Here is a 15,118-nt window from a genome sequence, read left to right on the forward strand (position 1 = left end):
GTAAAGCATCAAGTGTAATCAGGGCAGCAGCGCTGGGAGCGCGGCTCCCAGCGCTGCACGCTACACCCGTAAGGGGTGTGGTTTACATGCAGCGCTGGGAGAGCTCTCTCCCAGCACTGCCGCTCTGACTACATTCACACTTCAAAGCGCTGCCGCGGCAGCGCTTTGAAATTCCAAATGTAGCCATAAGCTCAGATGCCCAACTCCCAGTGGGGTCTATACCCAAATAAATCCGTTTTGCCCTGTATAACGCTTATACAGGGTAAACTCATAAATTGTTCGCCCTCTATAACACTGATAGAGAGATATGCACAGCTATTTGCCCACCCAGGAATTAACACATACTCTGAGTTTAATAAAATCACTTTTTACTTATTAATTAATACAGAAAGTAGAATTTAAGTGGTTCCCAGTAGTATCAGACGGAACAAAGTGAATTACCAAGTAAAATAAAACAAAATGTGCAAATCTATGTCTAATCAAACTGCATACAAATAATTTCACCCTTAGAGATGCTTCAGGAACTTTTTCCCTCAGACTGGACATCTTCCAGGCCTGGGCGCAATTCTTTCCCCTGGTATTGCTCTTGTTCCAGCTCAGGTAGTAGCTAGGGGATTCTTCATGATGGCTCTCCCTCTTTGTTCTGTTCCATCCCTTTATATATCTTTTGCATAAGGCGGGAATCCTTTGTCCCTCTGGGTTCCCACACCTCCTCACTGGAAAAGCACCAGGTTAAAGATGGATTCCAGTTCAGGTGACATGATCACATATTACTGTAAGACTCCAAGCCTTCATTCCTCCCAGCCTGACTCACAGGAAGGCTTGGCTGCGAACAGAGCAATCCACAATCAATTGTCCTGGTTGATGGGAGCCATCAAGATTCCAACCCACCATTAATTGCTAACACTTTGCATAATTACAATAGGCCCTCAGAGCTATATTGCTAGTTTTATCCCAGCTCTGCAAGCTACACCCGTAAGGGATGTGGTTTACTCTCCCAGCGCTGGCGCTCCGACTACACTCACACTTCAAAGCGCTGCTGCGGCAGCGCTTTGAAATTTCAAGTGTAGCCATACCCTTAGATAAGAGTGGTACATTTATAGAAATAGGATGAACACACTTAGTAGATTATAAGCTTTGTAATGATACCTTACAAGAGACCTTTTGCATGAAGCATATTCCAGTTATATTAGCATATTTTCATAAAATCATATGGAGTGCAATGTTAAAGTCTACACTTAAAAGCTTATAGAGACACAGCTGTGGCAATAGAACTGTGCCGCTGTAAGAGTGCTCATGTAGCCGTGTTATGCCGATGGGAGAGAGCTGTCTCATCAACATAATAAAACCAGCTCAATGAGCGATAGTATCTATGTTGTCAGGAGAGCGTCTCCCTGACGCAGCGCTGTGCGCACAAGCAGTTATGTCAGCAAAGTAATGCACATTGGAAAAAATAATCTGAACTATACATACAAAATAATGGGATCTAAATTAGTTACTAGTTAAGAAAGATATTGGAATCATTGTGGATAGTTCTCTGAAAACGTCTGCTCAGTGTGCAGCGACCGTCAAAAAAGCAAACAATATTAGGAACCATTAGAAAGGGAGAGGTAATAAAACATGTTCAGAGAAGGGCAATGTAAATGAGTAGGGGGGTACGGAACCGCATGAAGAGAGATTAAAAGATATACTGTTCATCTTAGAAAAGAGATGACTAAGGGAGGGGTATGATAGAGATCTATAAAATCATAAATGGCCTGGAGAAAGTGAATAGTGAAGTGTTGCTGCCTTTGTGAAGGGGTAAATAAGTTTAGAACAAACATAAGTAAATACTTCTTCGCACAGCACATAATCAACCTGTGGAACTCATTGGCCAGGGGATGTTGCAAAGTCCAAAAGTATAACTGGTCTCAGAAAAGAATTAAGTAAGTTTAAGTAGGGTATGTTCATCAATGGCTGTTAGCCAAGATGATGCCCCAGGTGTCCCTGACCCTCCAACTGCCAGAAGCAGGGACTGGATGACGGGAGATGGATCACTCAAAATTACCCTGGTCTGTTCGTTTCCTCTGAATTCCCTCTGAAGGATCTGGCAATGGCCACTGTCAGAGACAGGATACTGGCCTAGATCAACCATTGATCTGGCCAAGTATAGCTGCTCTTACGTTCTTATATGGTTTTGTTGTCAAAAAGATAGTATTTAAAGGGTCAATGTTAGGTTAAAAATTTAACTGAGAGAATTGTAAATATCTAATTTACTTTTCTATGGAATGGGGATAATGATGCTGACCTTTGTAAAGTGCATTGAGCTCTACTGATGAAAAGTGCTATATAAGAGTTAGGTATATTTTATTACTATTTATTATTATTTATTATTTTCATAGTTAATGCTGATTGTTTAAGCTGAGGGAAATGTAAAAAGTAAATAGTGATAATAGTATAGCTGCTTTAATCTGGTTCTTGTGAAGTAAACCCCCAATCCTGCAAATGTGTGCGCATCTTAACTTTATGTACTGGGTAACATTTTCAGATGTGTCTGCCCCATTTTCAGAATTGATTTAGACGCTTAGGGTGAGATTCATAAAGGGGAGTTAGGTGTCCAGTTGCCAAATGTCAATATTTAGCTGCCACTGACATTCACAAACCCCTGCTCAGTTGCTGCCTAACTCTGTAGGCACTTAAAATCCCTAGGCACCTAAGTTTCTACCATTAAAGTCCCCAGACACCTACATTTCATCAGCTGGACATGTGCACAGCCGCTAAAGTCCTGTCACTGACCAGTGCTTGGCACCCATGGATAGGTATGTCTGCACTTTGAACTGGGAGTGTGATTCCCAACTCGAGGAGGCGCATGAGCAGTGCAAGTGGCAGGAGGGGCTAACTGCCTCAAGTGTAAGCCCATCAAAGATGCTAAGTACGTACTTGGGGCAGTTAGGCCCTCCCACCACCCACACTGCTGGGCTGCAATCTCCTTTGAGAGTGCTAGCCCAATGACAGCTAGCATTAGTGTGGCTCCTCAAGCTGGCAGTCAAACCCCCAATTTGAAGTGTAGACATACTCTAATTTAAACCTAAGCCCCACTGGGATTCATAAACTAGACCTTTCCCAGCCTATCTTGCCCTTGAGGGAGGAGGATGAGTGGTGTTCCTTTTTATGAACTTTTGCCCAATGGATAGAGCACTCACTCAGGATATGGGAGACTTGGATTCAGTTCCCACCTTGATGTGGGACTACAACCTTGCATATCCCATTGGATATAGAGTCGCTCGCTTGTGGAACCAGTGAATATTTAATTATTTATACAGTACAAGAACTCCAACAGTAACGATGGAGACAGACCTGACCCACAATACCCTGTAGACTGGATACTCTCTTGGGAGATGGGAGACCCAAGTTCAAATCCTTACTCCACATCTCGTAAAGGGGGGGAATTGACCCCTTGTCTCCCACAACCTGGCTAAGTATTCTAACCGCTAGGCTAAAGAGTCACAAGGTGTCTCCTGTTCAGAGGATTAGTCGTGTTAGTCTGTTCAGTTCAGTCAAGGTGGAAGTGGCCTATTCCCAACAGTTGACAAGAAGGGGTGAATATCAATAGAGGGAAAATTACTTTTTGTAGTGACCCAGCCATGCCCAGTTTTTATTCAGGCCTAATTTGATGGTGTCAAGTTGCAAATTAATTCCAGTTCTGCAGTTTCTCGTTGAAGTCTGTTTTTGAAGTTTTTTTGTTGAAGAATGGCTGACTGAAAAGTAATTTTCCCTTTGTCGATAGTCACACCTTCTTGTCAACTGTTGGGAATGGGCGGCATCCACATTGATTGAATTGGCCTCGTTAGCACTGACCCCCCACTTGATAAGGCATCTTTTCATTTGCTATAATATATAAACTGCCTACTGTATTTTTCACTCCGTGCATCTGATGAAGTGGGGAAGTGGGTTTTAGCCCACGAAAGCTTATGCCCAATAAAGTTGTTAGTCTCTAACGTGCCACAAGCTCTCTCATGAATCTCACTCTTAGGTCCAGATCATTAGGTGACTTAAATAACTTTAAAATTCTGGTCTTTAGGAGCCTAATTCCCATTGACATTCACTGAGTCTTAGGTGCCTAAATGCCTAATTTCAGTTTGAAAATGGGAATTTAGGGTCCTAAGCAGAGGTGAAAGTAAGCCGGTCCGGTCCGGGGTACTGACAAGAGCCAGTACGCCGTGCTGGACTGCATCGACTTCCACAGCGCGGATTGAAAGGGCTCTGGGCTGCCCGCAGCTGTGGGCAGCCCTGAGCCATTTAAATCCCAGCTGTAGCTGAGATTTAAAGGGCTCAGAGCTCCCCGTGGCTGCAGGCAGCCCAGAGACCTTTGAATCCCAGCTGCGGCTCCGGCGGCAGGGCTGGGGCCAGGATTTAAAGGGCTCAGAGCTCCCCACTGCTGCGGGCAGCCCAGAGCCCTTTGAATCCCGGCCTCGGCTGGGATTTAAGGGGCTCAGAGCTCCCCACCGCTGCGGGCAGCCCAGAGCCCTTTAAATCCCGGCCGTGGCTCTGGCGGCTGGGCTGGGGCTGGGACTTAAAGGGCTCTGGGCTTCCCTCAGTGGCAGGAGCTCTGGGCCCTTTTAATCCCTGCCCCAGCCCCGCAAAGCTCAGGGTTCCCCCTGGTGGCCAGAGTCCCAGGCCCTTTAATTTTCCCCTGAGCCCCAGGGGGCTCCCAGCCACCTCTGCAGCTGGGAGCCCCTGGCTGATTTAAAGGCTCTGCGTCTCCCAGCCACAGCTGGTTCCTCAGGGCCGTTAAATCTTGAGAGGCCACACCTCTTCCGGATGAGGCCACGCCCCCTCAGAACTCCAGCAGTACCGGTAAGTCCTGTAAGTTATTTTCATCGCTGGTCCTAAGTTACTTAGCCACTTCTGCAGATTTTAATCACTGAGTAGTCAGTGACTTTGATGGGGCTAGTCACAATCCATAAAGTTAAGCAAGTATAAGTCTTTGCAGGAATGGGACCTAAATGAGCTGTAGTATCTGAGTTTCAAAAATTGCAGGAGAATGGTTTTTAAAAGTGACCAAAAATTGTTCTAATTGTGCTGAAAAAAGAAATCTCTAAAACACTTTTTTACGTTTTCTGGCCAGAGACTGTCTATTTTGTTTTGTGTTTGTACAGTGCCTAGCACAATGGGGTGCTGATACGTGACTGGGCATGATAGTAATTACTACTACTGCTGATCTAAAACTTGGATTGACACTGCCCATTTATCTTCCTAAATTTATAGAACTGGAATTTTTACTGTTTTCTCCCAAATATACTTGTGTTCTAATAACATTCAATGTAGACTAAAACTGCTCCTTAAAAATGCTTAAATATGAGAATTTTAAAGACAAATAAATAATGTCAGTGTTTTTTTAAATAGTTACATTGAAATCAGGTAAGTTTCCTCAAATGAAATTCATGAGAACTCTGTCTAGTTCAGTTTTTTGGAAGATGAAAACAGAAATTACATATCTTGCAATCAAAACTGAATTGTCTCAAAGCATCTCATCAGGTCACTTACAAGACATCTGTGAGAAAAGGTGATGTCTATCAAATTTAGATTTGGGGTTGATGTGAGCAACAGAATTACTTTAGTAATATGGATTGTAGGCTCAATCCCGCAGTTCATTAGGTAAAGGTCTCATTGACTTTCATATGCCCATGCATTTAAAACAAACTGCCATAATTAAAGATGTATTTTTTCATAGATAATAAAATACTATTTTCCATGTAGCAAAACGATAAATTTTTCCACTCTTTTTTTTTCTTGTTAGAGATTTGTTTTAATAGGACTGTTTACTCTAGGGACTAGGAAGGTTTGTCCCACTTTCTCCTAAATTGAGGTTTCTTCCCCCTCTTCTACTGAATGGTTTGGTTTGGTCCACTTCTGGTTCTGAAACACAGGATGGGAGGGGATACTTGGGAAAGTGGACTTTGGGCAAGCTGGGGCTGGTATGGAGTTCTGCTTCCCAGCAGAAGGACAGCATAGTCCATTAAGCACCAGCCACCACAGCATGGAAAGCTTCCATAAAGTAAAACCCAAACTGAGTTTGCAAAATCTGGCGTGAATATAATTTCAGATTTTAAAGACAACCAATCCTCATCAGGGATTTTATCGACAGAAGTTTTCAATAATGTAAGAACATGATTGGTTTGTACATAAACCCTTTGAAACAGTGGAAGACATTAGGAAAACATTGCTGTGCAGTCTCCTGGTCTGATTTTTCTTCTCATCATTTAAGAAGGCAGTGATGTCTAAGAAGTCCAAGCAGCAGACTACAGGTGGTGAAGGTTATTTTTTTAGAACTTTGTATCAAGGTGATACTGGAGATTAATATGGGAAATACCACCACTGCCAAAAGAAAAATGAGAACCTCAGACACTGCATCTGCAAGTTTCTCCTTAGGAATCCTTGTGGCTCACTCTTCAAATTAAGAAGGCTAGTATACTGGTAGATTTCACATCAGAGAAAACACATCGCAATATCAACAGCATGAGAAAAAAATTGCAAAATGACCAGATGTGGAAATGTAACTGTTTAACACCTCACCAGGCACAAGGGGAAACAGAATTCATGCAACAAAATAAAAAAAATAAACCCAGTCCAACAGGCTCAGGCAAAGTGTATCAGAAAAGTTGGATAATTTGGGGTGATGTGTGTGCATCACCATGCTGATTACCCTTTCTACCTGAACCTGTCCTTCAAGTATGGGTATCTTTGCCCTCAACTTGTCTTACTTTTTCAGTGTGGACTGGGAGCTCCTTTTGAAGCGTTGGAGGAGCTGAGACGATTTGGAGTTCCACTGCCTCAGCTGAATATCTTTTGGAGCTTTCTGATATTGGCCTTGGTGAGCCTGACATGGATTGAGCCATTTATCCAGGGCAATCAAGAAGAGGGGAGGTACTCATCTTCTTGCTATCCTATCCACTCTGGGAGTGGCTAGGTTGGTATATTTTGTTTGTTTGTTACTTGCTGGGACTGGAGTAGACCTCTTCCTTAATGACTGTTCAGGTTTCCTATTGACTGGGTTTATTTTTTGTTTCACTGTTTCTTTTTTTGCATGAATTTTGTATTTCTCCATGTACTGCCAATAAATGGTATTAAAGGAGTGTAGAAAATACAGAACCTGATTTTTCAAATGTGTGGGTCATTAATGGAATGTCCAAATCTTGTCTTTCAGTACTTTCATCAGTCAATAGGCTTGTCAGGCTTTTTACAAATTCATGTGCCAGTTTGAGTTGCCAAGCACAGGATTTAGATGTCCTTTCCCCTATGTTAGAAAATTGAACTCACTTTTTTAGGTGGAATTTTCAAATATTCCAAATTTACTTATGTTGTTAGAAATGAAAGAAAACGACTTTCACAGCACTGGCTTTCATTGTAGCCATTGTAGAAATTATAGTAATTTAATCCATTGTTCTGCAGTGTCTGGCAGACAGCAACTTCTTTGTGATCAGTATAGCTGAATGAATCTGTGGGTCAAAAATACATATAAAAATTAAGCTCAAATATCAAACAAAAGTGAATTTTGAATTGTATATTCATTTGTAAAATTCACAGTTCATGCTGATTTTGTTAGTTACATAAGCCATTGTTTAGGGAGCAAAAGCAATGCTCCTGACTTCTGTAACTATTTAACACAGCAGAAATTGGCAATATTTGCAACTTGCAAATAAAAAGCAAACAAATGATCTGTAAAGCAAAAATAATTTATTGAAGGAATTTTTCATTTTAAATAATGAAAGAATTAGAAAATTTTGTAATTTTTTTTTGGTTCACTAATTGACCATGAACAAAAAAAGAATAATTTTAGTACCTTATTTAATATGATGTATCTGTTCTGCTCTGGTGACAAGTTTTTCTGCTATCCCAGGCAATGTGTGAAAATAGTGCTGTTATTGTGGAGTCCCATATAAATGACAGGGTACGTTGTTAATTACAGCTTTATTCTGCAAAATGAAAGTAGCTGGTAAAATGACTGACTTCTGCATCCTTTACCAAAACACCTTCTCTGGTATTACCTGCATTTTGTAGATTACGTAAATGAGGAATGGCATTTAAGTGACTTGCCAAAGGTTACACAGGAAGTTTGTGGCAGGGAGAGTAACAAACCATGATCTCTGTATGTCAATGTGCTATTTGCTAGACTGCAAGCTTTTCATACAGATTGCTTCAAATTGCTGTACTTAGGCCAAATATAATGTTGGGCTAATATGTCTGCACATTTTTTGTCAAGTACTTAAAGAGCTATAGATGAAAAGATAGGATAAAATATTAAGAGTGCACTATGTTTCAAAAGAAATCATGGAAGCTTTATTAATAATTTAAAACAACATTTGATCAACTTAAAAGGTGCTGTATCATGATTTGTTAATTAATTTAGCAGATCTAAATGTTATGTTGTTAGTCATGTTTTGCTATAATTCTTTTTTCAAATCCAAACAAAATAAATTTTAATACTGAATTAAACTGCATCCTGTTATATACTGAAGAACTGCATTCCAGATGTGCTGATATGTAAATCATTGTTTGTTTATTATGACAATTTCAGATTAATTAAACGAAATACAAATTATAATTCAGTATCCTATTTCTTTTTTTGTTTTGTTTTATTATCACAAAGTATATTTGTGGAGCAAAAGAGGTCTTTTAAGGAAAAATGTCATAACTTTTTTCTATTTAATTTTGATATTGTCGTGCACTGGATACAGATTAGTTTTCATTGAAATTAAACATAAGTTTTACATAAGAACATAAGAATGGCCCTTTTGGGTCAGACCAAAGGTCCATCTAGTCCAGTTTCCTGTCTTCTGACGGTGGCTGGTACCAGGTGCCCCAGAGGGAATGAACTGAACAGGTAATCATCAAGTGATCCATCCCCTGTCACTCATTCCCAGCTTCTGGCAAACAGAGACTAGGGACACCATTCCTGCCTATCCTGGCTAATAGCCATTGATGGATCAAGTTTTGCTGTTATGTTTGAAATAGAGCACAAATGCTAACTTTATTATATTTTTAAAATACAAGAAATGATGAGATGAATTTTGAATTAGTTGAATATTTCATTCTAAAGTAATTTAAAAGATCTTGCCACTTTGTAGGAAAAACTAACAATTGTATACTCTTAATACAGCCTGTGAATATCAATATTTGTGCGACAGTATAGGAGTAAGGTGTAGAATGAAAAAAACACACACACACACATGAAAACATACCAAATAGCAACTAACTGAAAAGAAATATTTGTCTTAACCCAAAGCTACACTGTTATATACTTTACATGGAATAAAGACTTAGTAGTGTACCTGGATGAAAGTTCAGTGGTGGATTCTCTGTGGTGAGTAATTGTAGAACAGACATAGCAGAGCCTCTCAAATAGTATTTAGTAAAAAGGCAATTTGGAAGCTTACCTCAACTCTAAATTCAGGAAGCCAAATTCTGTTCTCACTCAATGTGACTACATTGGGTCAAAAATTGACCTTGTTTTTTTTAAAACAGCACTAACATGTTTTAACATAGGTTATACAATTCTGTAGAGAGTAAGAGGGTTTAGGAGATTAGAGTCATTAGTGTGTTATGCCCCGAAAATGAAGGGACTACAAAATCACTATATCCTGACAAATGGGGAGATGTTATTGGGTGCATAACTGACCCTATTCCACTCTACAGGAACTTTGGCACAGGAGATATAGTTTGTGTGGTGTTTCATACAGCTGTTCCTGGCTGGTGTAAATGCTCACAGGAATTATTGCAGCTGGGGAACAAATTAGGGCAATCCCTCTGTCTGCTCTAACTTGTTTTGGGGCACGTGAGTGGCCCACAGAAGCCCCAGCATATGCAAAGTGTGTGTAACTTTAAGTGTGTGAGTAGTCCTGTTGACTTCTGCAATGATTAAATGTTTAACTTGATCAGAATGTTAACTCATGGGAATACAGAGCTGTATATTTAGTTGTATTTCATTGTTCTAACTCTTCAATAAATACAGGCTTTCCAAGACTTGCAAGTCACACCAGAGTAGTTAATCTTTTCCTTTTGCATTTATTATACTTAAATGGTGACCTAGGTTTTATATGGTTGTTAAATCCTGTTGCCAACTCTTTTGACAGTGCTAAAGGTTAACTATTAAAGAAACCACCACTACTACCACCAACAACCCACTACTGCCCCCTAAAAATTATCCTTATAAGCCCAAGATTACATGAAAAATTGAAATTTGCACTGGGTTCTGCAACAGCCTCTTGGAATATAAAAGGAGCTGAGAAAATTGTAACAGAAACATCTGAAGTATTGTCCCGCAGTTTTAAACGAATGTATATAGCAGATCTATTTTATTTGTTCATGTTTGTCCAGTGACCGCTCAATTATATTTGTATTGATTCTATGGTCAAGCAATATTTTGACTGTGATTATGTGTCCAGTACTTTGGGAGATTTATTTAGTTGACTCTTTGATGCTTAATTTTATATATATTTGAAGTGAAGGTCCAGTCAAGGTCCTTGACTTTACTCTAAATTAAACAAAGATCTATTGATAACGTTAGTTTGCATTTAATGTCCTGTTGAAAGAGGGATCACTAATAGCTATGGGTGGAGAGAGTAAAATGGGGCAAGAGCTTTCTGTTCCAACTCGTAATTTAAAGGAATCTTATTACTCCTGACAAGGAGAAAAGTGTGGAATACATTAGTATGAAATTTATCTTGTAGTGGTTAGAGAGTCCTGCAGATTTTGAGAGAGGGTATTTGAAGAAAATTCTGCTAGAAAAAACAAAGCTAAACACTGCTTCCATGTGTTGTGATCTTGATAAAGTCTATTGCACAGTTAATTGACCATTAATGGCCCAAAATACATCTGATACTAGCACTGGCTTATTCTTACATATCAGTAGTTTGGCAGATACTGAGACTGAGAAAACATTTTGATAGCTCTAAAACAAAAATTTGACTTCTAAACTATTTATTTAGTTATTCGTTTATTTACTTCAGATATACTTATTTTAGGAAAATAAGTGTTATGGTACCAGAGAATTTCAGTTTAAGAACATCTTCTGATAAATTATTTAAATACGCCTCTGATTTTTAAATAGCAAAATCCTAGATTTTACAAATAACCATTTAGCAGTAACTAGAATGACAACAATAACAAAACCTTTTTGTTATATAATATATTCAACAACAAAGTGGGATGAAAGTTAGGCCAAGGCTGACTGCTTTTAAAAATCCCTTAGCTAAATTTTGGGAGAAGCGAGAGTATCCTCTTTTAAACAGACTTTTTCTTAGCATTTTTTCAAAGTACAATTAATGATGTTCTCAAGTATAGTAGTATTCACAGCCAGAGCAAATCAGCTTGCTCTGTGACATAGTGAACAATAAACAAACAACTTCTGGCCTTTAATAAGGCCCGGCTTGTATTTCCATGTGAGACCTTTATTTTGGATCAATTGACATGCTTTCAGAACTCATTCTTACTATTTATTTCTGTTGTATATGTATATATCCGTTCTGTTTGCAATCAAAGACCTGATCTATCTCTCACTAAAGTCAATGGGAGCTTTCCACTGAGTTTAAAACAGATTTTTGATCTGATCCAGCTCACTTTGTTACATTCTTTTGGATTAAAAGAGAGCCTCCACTAAGGTCAATGGAAGCATAGTTAAACCAGTGCTGAGTGCTTTTGAAAATCCTAACTTCAGTGTGGAATGTACTTGTTGTCTTTCCTCATTTTTGGATTCAGGTAAAACAGTGGTAGAAAAAAAATGTAATTATGTAACTTTATTTGTCTCAGGTTCAAGAAGAGAACGTTGTGGGTATCGTATCATACGCCGTCATCGTAATTCAGAAGATCAAGTTCATTGCACTGGCAAAGCTAAAAAGAATAGTGAAAATATAACCCGAGTGAAAGAAATCCTTCTTAGTGCACCCAGTCCTGAGCAGTTTGTTTTAACGTTACTTGAAGCTGAACCTCCTAATGTGTTGCTGGTGAGTCGCCCCAACAAGCCATTTACAGAAGTCTCCATGATGATGTCATTGACAAAACTTGCAGACAAAGAATTGGTTCACATGATTGGTTGGGCCAAGAAAATTCCTGGTAAGAATTTCAAAAACTATTTTTTTCCATAGAAATTTTGTAGTAAGTACAAATACCTCTACCATAAATATTAATCCATTGTTTAGATTCTGAGGTAGAAGCAGCATGGCAATAAATGTATAGGTTCAAGGCCTTAAGATTACACTTTTAAAATGGCAGTGGAAAACTTATAAATTCTGCAACAAAAGAAGTGAATATTCTGTGCACAATATTTTAAAATACTGCAGAATTCTGTATATTTGATTTGTCAAAATCACACAATATAATCACACCAGTTTCAATTATTTTTGGTCATTTATTTCAAAGTACCTGTCAGCAAGTACGTCTGTAACAATACAGACAACAAAGAAGATTCAGGAAATGTTTTTTGACAAATAGATTCCTTACTAGGCATATTAATACAGAACTCTGAATAATAATTCATTTAAACTACAGTACAGAACTGTATTTCCTGCACCCTTCAGAAGCAGTGCAAAGGCTTGTGGGAGTCAGGGGTAATGGAGGAGCTGAGGAGGGGAAAGTAACTGCTGGGAAGGAGCCTGGGTGTGAACTTGGAGAGTTGTTGAGTATGTGTAGGAAAAGTATGGAACAGGTTTTTTTTTGGAGGGGGGAGGGGAGGCAGGGAGGGATTGTTAGGGAGCTTCTCCCTTGCAGGCCCTAACTGACCCCTAGCCTCTTGCATTCAGTCAGGCACATCTGCCACTGTCCCTATGTGTCCTTGCATCCCCTGTCCACGTATCCCTCCATCCCCACTCAGCTACCCCCCATCCCTATATGACCCCACACATTGTCCCCTGTCCCCATGTGGCCCTGCATCCCCCTCCTCTCTGTGTCCCTGCACCTCCATTCCCATTCAGCCCCTGCCCCAGTCTGTCCTACTTGACTAGCCCTTATAACACCCTTTCTGTGACTCCCCAGCAGCCCCATGCTGTCTGTCTCCTGACCTGGCCCACAGGTGCTGTGAAGAAGGTAGCCTATTTCTTCTTCAAGTGCTTGCTCATATCAATTCCAATTAGGTGTGCAAGTGCTGCGTGCACGATCATCGGAAGATTTTACTCTAGCAACATTCGGTGGGTTGGCTGAAGCGCCCCCTGGCGTGATGCCTTTACGGTGCCGGATATATACCCCAGCCAACCCAGCGCCCCCTCAGTTCCTTTTAATGCCCATAACTGTCATTGGAACTGTGGAGCGCAGCTTAGGAGAACTCCACTTCCTTAGCTTCTAGTGTAGCACTCGTTTATAGTTGTAAATAGTTTTAAAAGTAGTTGGTATTAGTTCTCTAGCAGTAGTTAATAGTTATTGTTCTTAGTGTAAATAGTAGTTGGGGGGTAGTTGCGAGAAGTAGCAGCTTCTCCCCTTCCCTCTCTCCCGGTACCCGGGCTCATGCCTAGGTCTCTGGGTTTCAAACCATGCTCGGCCTGCCTTAAGCCAATGCCTACAGGAGACCCCCACGACTCCTGCTTGAAGTGCCTGTGGGAATCTCATCAATCTGATAAAGGCCGCATTTGTAAGGCATTCAAGCCTCAGACTAAAAAGGAGCGGGACTTTCGCTTGAAGCAGCTCCTTATGGAAGTGGCAGTTAGCCTGATATCCTCGGCTCTACGCCGACACCTGGCGCCGACTTCATCGGTTCACAGCACCCCTGCGGCACTGGAAGGGTCAGCACCATGTCCAGTCACCAACAAAGACTCCCGGCATCAGACATCTCTGGCACCTCTACGAGCGCGGCGCCGCTCGCTGTCTCTGGGACCAAAGAAGCAGCTCAAACAACCTGCTGTTCCCTTGCAGTTGCCGGCACCGCCTGTACCTCCCTCGAAGCTGCGTCCTGTGTTGGACCGTTCCGCAAAGGCACCAACCCCAGTACCGTTGACTCCAGCACCAGAAGGGGCATTGAGTTTGGTGCATGTAAGCTCCCTGGTGCTTACCATGGTTGAGCTCCGTCTGCCATCCACTCCAGAGACTTTCTGCACGGTTCGCAACCTGATTGCGCTCACCGAGCTGAGACTGTCGCAATCTTCGGTACCGCTGGTATGGGCTGGTCCCTCAAAAGGAAAGCCCTCCATGCTGCATCCTCTATTGCACAGACAGGAGGGCACCGATCCTGGTCCCCGTCCTAGTCATGGTCCTGATCCAGATGCTGGTCTTGTTCACGGCACCGCTCGCTGTCTCGGAGCCGGTCACACTCATGGCGCCGCTCCGTCACAGAAAGATCGTCTTCCCGGTACGGTTGGTACCGGTCCAGCTCCCAGCACCGATCCAGACACCGGTCCAAGCGCCGATCTACTTGGAGTCGCTCCCGGCACTGTTCCTCCCATAGATGTTCATTAAGGTACAGATCTGCCTCTCTGCACCAATATGACTGCTGGTCCCGATCAGGATCGCGGTACCGCTCAAGACCACGGCACTGATCTCCATCTCCGCGGTGCGGTACCACATGACAAGGTGACCCAGCATGCACACTTGGCTCCACCTTGGCCGTCCTGTCCCAACTCAAGGTTGTCCCAGGCAGAAAGTGGCTATCACGTCCAGGACCAAGATGCAGACGGTGCTAGCCAATGGCACGATGAGGGACAGGATCATGGTCAGGAATGTCCACAATGGTCCTTTTCGACCCCTGGGGCATACCATCAGGCCCAAGGGGTCCCCTCAGGGGCTTCTCGCTCTGCCCACTCGGAGCCCTTGATACCAGAGGCCACTCGCCCTCCCCTGGGTGGTTCGTAGGCGATGGCCCTGCCCTTAGTTCAGGCCCTTGCCCCTAGCATGGTGGACTTAGGGCAGCTGGACCCTCCCCAGCAAGACCTTCTCCAGGACCCATTAGTCCTAGGAGTATCCTCCTCATCTTCATCCAACGAGGCAGTGGTGGGTACATCTTCCTCTGGCCCCCCATCTATAGACCTCCATGCCCACCAGGAGTTGCTTCGCAGGAAGGCAAAAGCATGAGCCTCCAGGTGGAGGTCGAGGATCCTGTAGTGGACATTCTATCTGCCGACATCCTGACCAGAATAGCCTTGCCCTTTATCCAGATTAT

The 15,118-nt window shown here is 41.9% G+C and overlaps 1 protein-coding gene across 1 annotated transcript in view; it reads left to right on the forward strand.

The window, feature by feature from the left end:
- ESR2 (estrogen receptor 2) overlaps nucleotides 1-15,118 on the forward strand; it is a 73,667-nt gene that overhangs the window by 13,106 nt on the left and 45,443 nt on the right. The window contains exon 4 of the mRNA XM_050952693.1: nucleotides 11,788-12,090. Within this exon, the coding sequence (XP_050808650.1) occupies nucleotides 11,788-12,090 (303 nt within the window). The remainder of the gene's footprint in view (nucleotides 1-11,787; nucleotides 12,091-15,118) is intronic.

Source organism: Gopherus flavomarginatus, chromosome 5, assembly GCF_025201925.1.
Source record: "Gopherus flavomarginatus isolate rGopFla2 chromosome 5, rGopFla2.mat.asm, whole genome shotgun sequence".
Classification (NCBI taxonomy): Eukaryota; Metazoa; Chordata; order Testudines; family Testudinidae; genus Gopherus; species Gopherus flavomarginatus.